This window comes from Crocodylus porosus, unplaced genomic scaffold, assembly GCF_001723895.1.
Source record: "Crocodylus porosus isolate Cpor-Errol unplaced genomic scaffold, CroPor_comp1, whole genome shotgun sequence".
In the NCBI taxonomy this organism is placed as follows: domain Eukaryota; kingdom Metazoa; phylum Chordata; order Crocodylia; family Crocodylidae; genus Crocodylus; species Crocodylus porosus.
In genome coordinates this window covers 21,493,464-21,506,650 of record NW_017728948.1, presented here as the reverse complement: position 1 = coordinate 21,506,650, position 13,187 = coordinate 21,493,464, and the positions used below count along the sequence as shown (strand labels likewise).

The 13,187-nt window shown below is 41.6% G+C and overlaps 1 protein-coding gene across 1 annotated transcript in view; it reads right to left on the bottom strand.

Annotated features, from left to right (window-relative positions):
- The window catches only part of PPP2R2C (protein phosphatase 2 regulatory subunit Bgamma), a 350,473-nt gene extending 337,312 nt beyond the window's left edge, over positions 1–13,161 (bottom strand). Inside the window, exons 1-2 of the mRNA XM_019553339.1 lie at positions 13,055–13,161; positions 12,885–12,965 (exon numbers count right to left, since the gene is read on the bottom strand). Of these exons, the coding sequence (XP_019408884.1) occupies positions 12,885–12,965; positions 13,055–13,070 (97 nt within the window). The 5' untranslated portion in view covers positions 13,071–13,161. The remainder of the gene's footprint in view (positions 1–12,884; positions 12,966–13,054) is intronic.
- Between the last annotated feature and the right edge of the window lie 26 nt (positions 13,162–13,187).

The window sequence follows — 13,187 nt, the reverse complement described above, 5'->3', positions numbered from 1 at the left end:
ATGGGGAAAAAAGGATTAACATTTCTGGTAGGAATGCTTAAATATGAAAATACTGAAACAATACACCTCTCCATGACTTCTTATATACAGAACTCCAGATATTCTCTACTTCAAAACACAGAACAGAGAATAATGATGCCACATATCATCTTTGCATGAGGTAGGGATCCTAAGGAAACATCACGGGATCAGGTCATTAAAAACAGTATCGTAATTCATACCCACAAGGTGCAATTCCTGACTTCTGAGTGTTCATATACATAATCTCAGTGCTTTGTTCACAGAATTTCTTTCATGTTCTGTATGTCAGGGTGCATACGTCTGTGTTGTACACATTGTTGAGTTGCTGTATTTGTATGTATTAAAGTACTGCCAAAGGGCTCTAGTCAACATCAGGATCCCCACTGCTCATGGGCACTCCATGAGTACATTGGGAGACTTGGTCCCTAACCTAGAAGGAGTGCAGAAAGGAGATGCTTATGACCTAAACACTAGTCACAGGCTGCTGTGGAGTCCCATGTGAGCATGGGGAATGGGATCAAACTGCTACTGGGGATGATCTCTGGGAAGATGTGACCTACTAATGGTAGACTCTAGGGACCAAGCTAAAACTTTTATGTTATCTTCCCCACTACCACCACATTAAGAAAAAATATGCTGAAAACAATGACAAACTGACCATGCTTTTAATTTTGCAGCATATTTCTTGCACTGTGAATTCACAATTTAAACATCTATTATGCCACAAGAAATTACACTGGCAATCTATTTAACCCATAACAAAATACACAGCACAAGGGGAGAACTCTAGAACAGCCAGTTTATGTACTACATTTTAAAAAGTACTCTTTTTCTTCCAATTTTAAAGTGTTTTAAAAATTAAATATTTTATTTTAAAAGAATATTTTTAGAGGTGTAAAAAACGTCATTGCTCTGAAGAATAACGTCAGATTTTGGGACCCTGCATGAAAATACAAAGCTCCCTCATCAATGTACCCAACAGTCAGCTAAGGTCTCATAGCTACAACTTAGTAACAAGAACTGGAGAATCTCTAGGCAAGAGTAGGCCATTGGACATAGCAGTTCTTATAGAGAAAATCCCTAGAAATAGTCAACTCAGGGTAGGATTTGTCTGTTATTTTTCAGCTACAACTAAAGGAAAGCACCAAATATAAGCAGAAATCATGGCTATTAACCCCAAATACCTGTATGATAAAAGCAAGTCAGTTAAGATGATCTCTTTGCTTTACAAAAGATGTAAAAAAGAAATGAACGTGGATGATGAACCACATGCATATCAGAAATGGGAATTTTGCTTAAAATCTGAAGTAATATCCTATTTAAATGGCCATAGACATTCAAAAAGCTCAGGAAAGAATTGATGCAAGTTAGAGAAAACCATGTAAGCAGCCTAGTTTAGATCAGGAGCAAACAGCATACAGGTCTGCCCTCTGGGGAGAGGAAAGGGGGCAGGGGGCATGCAGGTAGCCTCCACTCAGTAAGGACCGCAGGCAGAGGGCACTCCTGCATGCCTTCCAGGCTGCTATGTGAGCCCCCCTGACTGCCAATGAGTGGGTGCTATGCTCCTGGAGTCCCCAGCTTCAGTGTTATCGTCATCCTGCCCCTCGTGATCAGAGATACAGCTTACCTCATCCTAGCCTGGCTCAATAACCCTATGTGGGGCAGCGAGACTGCCAAAAGAAGCGTTTCAACTACTGCCTGAGCAGGTACTACATAGACTCATAGAAAATTAGGGTTGGAGGGGATCTCAGGAGGTCACATCTAATCCAACCCCTTGCTCAAAGCAGGACCATCCCCAACTAGATCATTCCAGCCAGGGCTTTGTCAACCTGGGCCTTAAAACCTCCAAGGATGGAGATTCTACAACCTCTCTGGGTAGCCCGTTCCAGTGAGAAAGGTTTTCCTAACATCCAACCTAAACCTCCCTTGCTGCAACTTGAGACCATTGCTCCTTGTTCTGTCATTTGTAACCACTGAGCAGTCTAGCTCCATCCTCTTCTGAACCACCCTTCAGGTAGTTAAAGGCTGCTATGAAATCCCCTCTCAGTCTCCTCTTCTCTAGACTAAATAAGCCCAGTTCCCTCAGCCTCTCCTCAGAAGTCATGTACCCCATCCCCCAAACCACTTTCACTGCCCTCCGCTGGACTTTCTCCAACTTGTTCACATCCTTTTTATAGTGGGGGGCAAAACTGGACAGAGTACTCCAGGTGCAGCCTCAGCAGTGCCAAGTAGAGGGGAATAATCACTTCCTTCAATCTGCTGGCAACGCCCCCACTAATGCAGCCCAGCATGCCATTAGCCTTCCTGGCAAGAAGGGCACACTGCTGGCTCATATCTTATTGTCCACTGTAACCACCAGGTCTTTTCCCAAGCTTGTAGTAGTGCATAGTGTTCTTCCATCCTAAGTGCAGAATTTGTACTTGTCCTTGTTGAACCTCATAAGATTTTTTTGGCCCAAATCTTCCAATTTGTCTAGGTCACTCTGAATCCTACCTCTACACTCACATGAATGTGGAGTGTGCCTTTGGCCATCTCAAGACATGCTGGCAGGCTCTTAACACACATCTTGAGGTAGAGGATGAGAACCTGCCACAGGTCATCGTTGCTGCACACCTTCCCCAACATCTGCAAAACATGGGAGAACGTATGGCATGTGAGCCAGACACAGTGTGTCATGAACGCACAGCACAGGAATGCTGTAGAGAGCAAGCCCACTCTGAGGTTCAAGCACCAGCCCCAGAGAGCAGAAAGGAGTCCAGGTCCACAAAGCCCTGGCTAACCACTTCCTTGCCCTAGACCTTTGAGTCCCCAGGTGCCCATGCCCTGGCACTGGACAATGGTTCTCCTGGCCCAGGCTCCTCCGGCCCTGTATCCTGGGCAGCACTGTCCACAATCCTAGCTGCCTGGACACTGTTCCCCCCTCCCCACACACACAAATTCAGCACAAGCGGCATACACCTCAAAATAGAAGAATGTGGCACAAAGAAGAAATGTGCTTCAATTTACAGTGTTGCAGCTGCCAAACTTTTCAGTGTTGGGGTCTGCATGTATGTCATGGTGTGGTTTGTGACAGGGTTTTGGGGGTGTGAGGGGCAAGGCCTGGGAACTTGGGTGTCCAGGTCCTGGGGCTCATGCAGGGGACACAGATGCCTCCCCTCAGCTAACAGATAGCTGAAAGTAGGAAGTCGGGCTGGGGAGAGGGGCCATACTTGCTGCATGCTGGAAGAGCCCAGGGAAAGGGCTTGCTGAGCACAGGCTAAATGATAGTACACCTCCCTGAAAGGGAGGGGTAGCAGAGACCACAAAAGGAGGCTGCCACAGGACAGTGATCCAACTTGAATCAAAATGGAAACAGTACAGAAGCTTGATGCATCTGTCTAACCTAAATCAATCTAAATTGAGCGTACCTCATACCTTAGACTGCTTGCACCATTTTTTAGACTGATCTACATGTGCCAAGACGGTTATGGGTTCTGACCAATTCCTATTACACTTAGACCTGTCTAAGCAAATGTCTATCTGTACCCATGATGTCTACTTTGGGGTATTATGAGTAAATCCAAGGCATAGACAGAAGTTCAGCTCCCTGTTCTACACAGAAAGCACCATGAGTTAGATCAATCCTCTCGACCCAACAGATGTTAGCTATTGGGTCAGGAGGGTAGGGGGATCAAGCTCCAGTTTGGAGCTGATCCAGTGAGAGAGCCTGTGTGTCAGCAGCCTCTTCCTCTAGTCCTGCCCCACCTTTCCCACCTCTGTTGCCGTCTCAGGATGGGACGATGGGGGAGAAGGGAGGGGAGAAAGCTCGGCTTGGTGTCTGCCCAGCCTGCAGTGGAGTGGAGGTGGGTGGATTGGAGCCCTCCACCTGATGGGCACCTGGATTGCAGGTGGGGGGTTCCAATCCATCCACCCCCACTCCACTGCAGGCTGGGCAAGCACCAACCCAAGCTTCCTCCCCTCCCTTCTCCCCCATCGTCCCATCCTGAGACAGAACTGGGGGCAGGGCTGAGCAGCAGCAGCTCAGTTGCCAGAGCAGACCTAAGTTAATGAAGAAGGTGTTCTACTTTGGAGTGCCTTCATTTGAACCCTCATACAATGAGGGTTAATTTGTCATGCAATCAACGCACTCTGTACCCAAGTACTTCTGTTAAGGCACAACTGTAGAGCTCTTTCAAGGGGCCAATAGTGTGACAAATGTAACTTCTGTCTCAATAGTCAGTCTTCTTGCAATTAAAAAAAATAAAATAAAATAAAATGAAAAAAAACAAACAAACCCCATGATGTTTCCGAAGTGAGTATCTAGTTTCAAACTGGAACTTTACAACTTCTATACAAATGCTAAATACATTGGGGAACATTGGGGGGGCAGAGGAGGAAAAAAAAAAAAAAAAAAAAATCAGTAAAACCATCTGGGCAACCTGGAACCTGAGAAGTCCCTCCATGCTCCTGGCCACCAAATTAAAAATTTACAGAAATCCAGAAGGTCACTCAGTAACCCAGATTCAACAAGAAACCGACAAGCAAAAACAACGTTCTAAACAGCAGAGTTTCATGTAATTGGAATTTTCTTTCTTCTTTACGCAAGGAGTTATTTGAGTCCATTCATAGCAAAATAAATTACTCTACATTAAGTGAAGGAAATTTAATATAATTCACAAAATAAAATTGTGAATTATTTTAGATCGAGGAACCCTAGAAGGCAGCATTATGGCATTCCTTATGGCAGTTGTTTGAAATGGAAAAGCACATCACTAACAATGTAAATTATGCTAAACAGTTTTACAACTCCCTTTTGAATGACATGCACCCTCCATAAGAATAAAACTTCAAAATCACTGGTTCTTCTTGGTGTCTAGATTTAATTGTCTCTAAACTGAATACATTATCTTTAACTACAACACCAAAATTATTTCAGTTGAAGTAAAGGCACATATTGCATCATGCTCCCAAAAATTCTTGTGAAAATTACATAATGTGATAAAAGGAGAACATTTTTGGAGGTTTACATTTTAAACACATCCCTGAAATTATTCTGAGAAATCGCTTCCTACTCTATTCACTGTGACATAAGCCAGTATGAAATGTGTTTACATCTAAATTACCTCTGAAAATTGGTTAGCATTTTAAGAAAATGAAGAATCGAGAATATATAAGTAGATTCTTAGACATAGAATGCTGTGGATTTTGTATATTTTTTACATTTTTTCAAATGTTAAATACGAGCACATGTATACACTCGTTATTATACAACGGTCTCACTGTAGTACATATGCTGACAAAAATAAATCCTGAAGGGAGAAATAATCAAACAGATGTAGATATATGACCTCCCAAATAGCACAGCCAAGGCAACCCCTCTGCCTATGAGGTGTAAGATTTTGAAAGGGCAGCACAGGATATAAAGCAGTCCAATTTTAACTCCTCTGATGGTAAGAAAAATCCTGTAAGTATAAAAGGAGTGTAAATAAGACACACACACACACACACACACACACACACCAGACTTGTATCATCTCTTTCAAATGAGAAAATACCAGTGTAAAACTAAAAATAAACTACACCATTCTTCACTCTGGTACATTTGAACCGGAAAGTGCTACGAGTAAATTTGTCTTCATTTTAATAGTCTTTTGTTTAAATGCTTTTAAGAGCCTTGCAGAATGCAGAAGTACCTTAAGGCCACATAAAGATATCACATGCAGACATGAAATAGAATCCAATAGTACACCCCACGAAGGCAAAGTCTTACTTAGAGATTTACTAATTGGAAATCTGAAGTAACTCAACAGCAGGACTCTACCACATGCAGTGGCACTCAGTCAATGCTGATAGCTTCTGGAATACTTTATTCCCACACTTTAAGGCACTGCAAGGACTTTTACTGCCCTGTATTTATCTTCAGCAAAAGAAAGCTGTATTAGCATCCAGAAATTCTCTCCCAAATTTATTAGGATATTCCCTACAAAGCCAATTAGCACACTACTGTATTCTTATTTTTCTGACATAAAACAAAAGGTGGATTTTTCAATGTTAGAACTTCTCCCTCCCACCCTCCATTTGGAACAAGGAACATAGCATTCTTCTGGACAGGAAGAAAACCTATGTAACGTGCAAATGCTCTAATTACTTAATAAAGATTAATCAGCCACATTTCTACATCAGCTGTTAATGGCATGCGTCTGATAACAGGGAACCAATGGGAATGAATGTTGACAGGATTTGTCATTATAGCATTCACCTCGAGATCAGTAATAACAGCAAGATAGCTATGAAACAGCAGGTACCCATCTGAACAAAATGCACTGCAACCAAATTCATCCACGTGCCAAGAATCTGCAAAGAAAGTGCTGGTCGTTCTGCACGGCTAATCAAAGATTTAATAGCAGACACTTGTAAATGAAGTTTCTTTTAGGTGTAAAATAAAGATACGCTATTTACAACAGTAGAGTTGTTACTGCATCATGAACAGTTGTAAAAGTTAAACTACAGTTGCCAAATACAAGAAAGAAAAAAAAAAAAAAAGGATGCTGGTCCACATTATCCTTGCCATGTGATGCTTATATTTTCTAATTTGTGACACATTATTTAATAGGGTGAAGTGCACCCAACTGCCAGGAACAACACCCAAGGAGTCTGTCAACCCCATAGAAAATAATCCTGCACAAAGCCAGATTTACAGTTTGTCTCATACTAATGTTGCATGGAGCCTCCACAAAGCAACCCTGCTTGCCACAAAGAGACCTGCATAGGATGACAGAAAGAGGAAAGATGAGGACAGACAGAAGGCTGGCCACAAGCTTCTTACTTGTTTTCCCTGGCTTGAACACAAAGGCTACAGCTGCCATAAAAACCAATCGTTCAGATTATGGTATATATTTGTCATTGGATAATGAATGTTGACTTGATAGATATCAAAATCACCCAGAGAATAAGCCTCTGAGGGTTTTCTCAGCAATCATTAAACTGTGGAATAAATTACCAAAAAAACCCACAAGCCATCACACAAAATGTTGGAATTTCAGGTTTTCAAAAGGTCCATTATGGTTTAGAAAATAACTGTGTTGCTCATATGCTAGAAATTTATAAAGTAGCTCCCTCTTCTGGCTTCATATACAATGACAAGTTACAAAAACAGCTTACAGCAAATATTATATGCAGCGCTGAAATTCTTAAGTACACCTTTCCTCTGTTCCTCGTCACAATGTACCAAATGCTCACACCGGAACTTGGAGCAGGTAATCATTATTTCATAGAAGGGGTTTATGTAGAACAGATCCAAGTAGGACACTAGGTTAGAAAGGATAAAGGTGCTTGAATCTCATGTATAACTCAGTGTCATTGCAGAGCTTATTCCCCACAAGATGTCAACTCCTGCTGGCATGCATATTTGAACAACTGCTTTAAATCCCCATAGTACGTGCTTCCCAGAAAACGGCTGCTAAATACAGACATTAAAAAAAGCATTAACATTTGTATGGGCATACATTACAATAATAAAATGTATGATTATTAGGGAGGGGGAGGTCATATTTGGAAAACTATTAGTTGGGACTCTGAAGGCCTTAAACAGTAAAACCTGACTGCAGTTCTCTCAGTACAATTCAAACAGATACCTGGGAATACTGCACTATAGGAAAAATCCTGTACACTTGTCAGCAGGGTAGAAGACCTCCCCACAGCACAGCACATGAGGTATAGGATTTTGGAAGGGCAGCCCAGGAGTCCACTCACCCGGCTGAGCTTAGCTCCATACAGGAGCCCCAATTACATACGTTGGCTATAAAATATGGCAAACAAATTAAAAGAAGGGGCCAAGGAAGAACAGGTTACCCTGTTGCAACAACAGGTGGATCTGCATGTAATTTCTCCTGCACAGATACAGACTCATATTTAGTCAATGGCCCATAACCTGCACTTTAAAATGAGTTCCTAAAACATGGCACTTCTGTACAGTATTTTCCAGCTTCCAGCACTTGCCAAAGGAAATTACAGCAAATAAAACTATATTACAATGTAAGAGGCAAAATCCAGTTTCTACTGAAGATACTGATTTTGAAGTTACCATATTGATATACAATAAAAATCAATGCTTGTCACATTTTATAATAAAAACTATATGCACAGAGAAGCAGCTCTCCCTATTTAACTCTGGGCTACAGATTTCAAAATTATGCCTGACTAACTTAAATGCATAATCAGATACACCACTATGTGCATTTTTTCATGAAAATTATAGAAAGGTGTATTTTAACATTTTGCAACTGGTAGGAGCCATGAGGGGAAAAAAACCAAAACAGATTAGTTACATAGAGAAAGATAACCCACACCTGCCAAGACTTGCAGGGGCAAAGCTTAGATGAACAAAGGGCTAAGCCAGGGAGCCTGGAAATGGTCAGAGACAGGGGAAAAATCCAAGGGTCTGCTGTGCAAGCACCTGTGCAATGGCAGACTTCCAATGGTATAAGTGAGGACTCACTCTGCCAGACAATGTAACCATCAGAAGAGCGCAAGACCTCCACCTGCAGACCTTAACAGACAGAAAGTCAACAGGGATGGACAAAGAGAAAATAAGGCTGCAGCTGGGAAGATAGCACTGCTCAAAATCTGTAGCCAAGATGTCAGGGTAGGCAGGACTGATACTAGATGAAATGGGACAGGGACTTGCTTGGGGCTGGAACCAAAAAGAAATGTTGGAAACAGAAATAGCTAAAGAATAATGGCTAGAAACTGAAACGCTGAAGAACTCAGCTAATCGCAGAGCTGAGGTGCTAGCTGAATAATTGGATCAAAGAGGGTGGCAGGAAGTTTTATCCAAAGTTCAAGCTCTCTTAAACAGTATGCATGTCTTATGTGAAGCAGCAGGAACCTGACATATTCAATCTGATAACGTAAAAAAGAAAAAACAGACATTCCAAAATAAACTACTTTTTTGGATCACAAGAAAAATATATAAATAGTCATACATTATAATGGTAATAAAAACAACCAAGGTTCCCAAAATCATTCTAATGTTGATCTTAACACACAAGCTATGCACATCCACACTATTAAACAAAAGACTGCTTAAATAGCAGCATGGTATGGGGTGCAGTCAGGAGCACCAGGGCATGGGAGTAAGGGACCCTGGGAGTGGGGGGCAGCATGGTATAGTACCATTGCTGCAATAAACAGGTTTGCTAAACCAATAATTTAAACATTTATTTTTACTGATAATCTGCAAACCTTTTACTGGCAACCACACTTTTTTAATAGGATTGTTGTTAAACCCCTAAATTTGAACCCAGACCTTGTCCCAGGCCCGGCAGAAGGTTATGTACATTGTAGAAAACATATGTCAGTAAAAAGTTCGCAAATTGTCAGTATAAACATAAAATTAAAAAAAAAGTGGCATTAACAGTGTTCCAGAAAGGCTGGTGTTAAGTTCTAGAGTCCATATTTCAAAAACAAAAAGTTGAAACTTGCTGAATGTTCAAAATGGAGCTATAAGCATGATTAAGGATCTAGAAAAATATGCCCTGTAATGAGAAATCAAAGTTCACTCTATTTCATTATCCAAGAAAAGGTTACATGACGATCACAGCACCAAGAGGGAAAGAAATTCCTAATTTATTCATACCTGGGTACTAAAGACTTGATTCACCATTGCATTACTTACACTTTTGGTGTCATGCTACTGATTTCAACTGAACTCCACTGAGGTAGAAACGAGAATAATGAAGCAAATCTACTGTTATTTATTTGTGCTATGTTATTCTTGAGTAAAAGCTATGGCAAACAAGTAGATCTTGGAAATCAAATTCATGAAACTCCCTACTGCCTTCAGGACCTCAAAAAGTATATAACCTATATGCATGTTTAAAACAAGGTTCCCCATGTACATCTATATGCACCAATATACATATATATTTATATGCACACTCAGAATTCTCAAAACACAAACAAGCCTCTCAAACAGCATTCAATCAACATAGAGACTTGCAATGTGACGCACTGAAGTTCATGTACAAAGTAATGGATATAAATTATGTGGTACCAATGGCAACAGTGCTGCTACTTTTAATAAGAAGAGTTTCAAACATGGAAAACAGAAAAAATTCACCTTGTAAACAGATTTCAAATTTTAAGCGTTATAAGTCAATTAAAAAAAAATCTGAACTTGGAGCTCAATAGTCCCTTAAACCAATTACTATTACATGTAAAGCTATCTGCAACTTGAATGAAAGTAGACATTACTACAAAATGAATAGCTTAAAGATCATGGTTTAAAACATTAGATTAAAAAGTTTGTTTTTAATTTAGACTAGCATGGTCTAGAACTTCCAGCATAGGCCCAAAGCTAGGAGTCTGAGCCTAACTTCCAGAAGTGTTGTGCATGTACTGCTCTCAATCAATTGATAACATTTTCCTCCCAGCTTTTGTGAGTGCTTACATTAATGCAGATAATGCACATTGAGATCCTTGAAACTTTTCTTAAAGAGAAAAATTGCTTTTCTTCACACACAGTAGAAATATTATTTAAACAGGCTTTTGTTTCAAAGCACCAAGACTAACTCAGGCATGATTATCTTTGCTTTGACTGTTACGTTTAACTCTAATTATGTTTAACTCAAATGTTCTATTTTTCCTCTGCATTTTAAATAAGGAGTTTTGCATTCTGTTATGTAAATGAGTGTTTTTTTTGTCTCACTTAAATCAAAATTTTTGCTAAAGAATAATTCACTTTTCTAGTCTAAGAGAGAAATGTTACTCCACAACTTTGGAAGCTTTTACTGATAGGTCATCACAAAAATATCTGCATACATTCAGAAGCACAATCAGCAATTGATGCCTTGCTGATTAATAGACTATAACCACACATTTATTTATATTAGTAGATAGATATCCATGCACTAAATATTTCATATGGGTGTTTACAATCAAAAATTAGTGTAGCTACACTGGTACAAGCCTCTGCATGTACTAGTACAATTTCCACCAGGCTTAAACAAGTTTCCAACCTAAAACTATAGAAAGAATTGCAACTTCTGTTTGAAATAGTAATAACTGAGGAACAGAATAGACAGGCCCTACCAAAAAAAAATAAAAATCCAAGAAGTATCTAATTTTCTGGTAAAGGTTATTTTGCTGTTTTTATTTATGTTCCTATTAAAAGGCAAAGTTTAGGAAAGGGAAATATTTGGATTTTATCCACAGTTCTTGTATCTTGCTTGCAGCCAGGAAGGCCTGCAGTGCACAGCATCATGCTACAAAACAGACCTCTGCAGGGAATGCAGATTATATTAAATATATCTATTCTAGCTATTAACACAGTTCTGTTAATAACATGTGATCTGGAAAGTAGAAGAATGCCAAATTTGTCTCTAATATAAGCCAAAAACTTAAGTGGGTTTACTACAGTTGAACAAATCTGGCTCAACAGACAATGTGGGAGACCAAATTATGCTTGTTCATCCCAGTTGTCCAGCTTCTGTCCTGGACATCTCCTCTCTGACATGCAAGTATTTTCATGAGTGTGGATTGGAGGATAATATACAAGAGGTTTCTCATTTTAAGGAATGAGTTAAAAATTGGACTTATATAACGTATCACTGTTTAACACTCAAGTCAATATGGGCCTTGTTATCAAACTGGGGGGGGGAAAAATTAAATACTCTAACCATACATTTAATGTTGACCTGCAGCATGAATAGTGCAGTTAAGAAAATAGTGCAGCTTTAAAGTAGGTTTGCGAGAATATGCATTAAGTGGCTAATATATAATCAGACAAAACATTTGTTTAGAGACAAATAAGGTTTTTATATAGCACATCCCACTCACTCAAGCCTTTAACCAACAGAAATGCAAAGACAAGACAAAAAAAGTCTCCACCAGTCTGTGCTGCCTAATCACAAGGACTGCTATCAATCACATCCTGCACTCCCTCACAGGAACATAACTTCCACCCCCAGATATCGTCATCACATCTGGCCTGGTGATGTTCACAAAACCCTGCATCCACATGCTGAACAAGAACTCCTTCAGATTCACCAGCCTGTAGTACAAACACATGGATAATTGTATCCCCCTAATATACACCTTGGGATTTAAACCCTGGTGGTCTTTGTATACATACCAGAATAGAGAACACCTCTCCCAGAGCCCCGACACTCAGCTCACTACTGGAGCACCGGGATCTAAACAGCATCTAGTGGCACCTCCACTTCATTCAGCCAGCCAAATAAAGAGCAAAAAATGCACTTTTTTATATTCCGTGAAGACAAAAAAAAAAAAAATACAAATCCCTCAGAAATTACCACCACAGGCACAGCCAATCATCGGCATAAGTGTTTATTCTACATAGCTGGCATGTCACTTCAGAGCACTGAAGGCACCCCTTGGCACCATAGCGCAGCACACATCGGGGCACCTTTGAGGTCATTTTGTAGGGTCACGAATCCCATCTGGTAAAACCATTTTGTTCCTTGCTCTTACACGCAGGCGGAGGCTCGTCTGCGTGCCCCATAGGAATGATTTTTACTTCGGATTCATCTTTCCGAGTTGACAAGAGAGAGAACAACATTCATTATCACCAGGCACTGCAAAGCCAGGCGCAGGCTGGCAGTCATCTGACTCCGAGGATTACTCCACTGCACAGGGATGCCCTTAGTTACCAACTTGATGTCCCCTAACAAAACAAGAACAGTTGAAACATTCCCGCAAGGCCTCTGTGTCATGCCGGGATCTGCCCGCTGCTGGCGGAGAGCAACAACAATCTCTCCATCCCTCCGCCCGGGCACCGCAGCCGCCCGCGCCCCGCGCCCGAGCTCGCCTCTTCCCCGGCGTTGCCATGGCCGAGGGGAGGGGGCTGCCCGAGCGGGTCTTACCTTCGGAGACCTCCAACTCCGCCGTGCCATTGAGCTGATAGAGGCACCAGTCCACGGCATCCTCGCCGGGGGCGCAGCCAACTAGTCAAACAAGCAAAGCCACAGTCAGTGCGCGCCCGGGGAGCGGGGAGGGACGGGGACGGGGACGGGGACGCGGCGGGCGGCAGTACCCTGCTTGTGGGACATGGGCGCTGCCCTGCGAGACGGGGCTCCGCCGTGCTGCCCGTGCCAGCGCTCCTCCTCCTCCCCGCGGACCGGGCGCCGCAGCTGCCTCGGGAGCCGGCGGCGGGGGCGAGGCTCCGC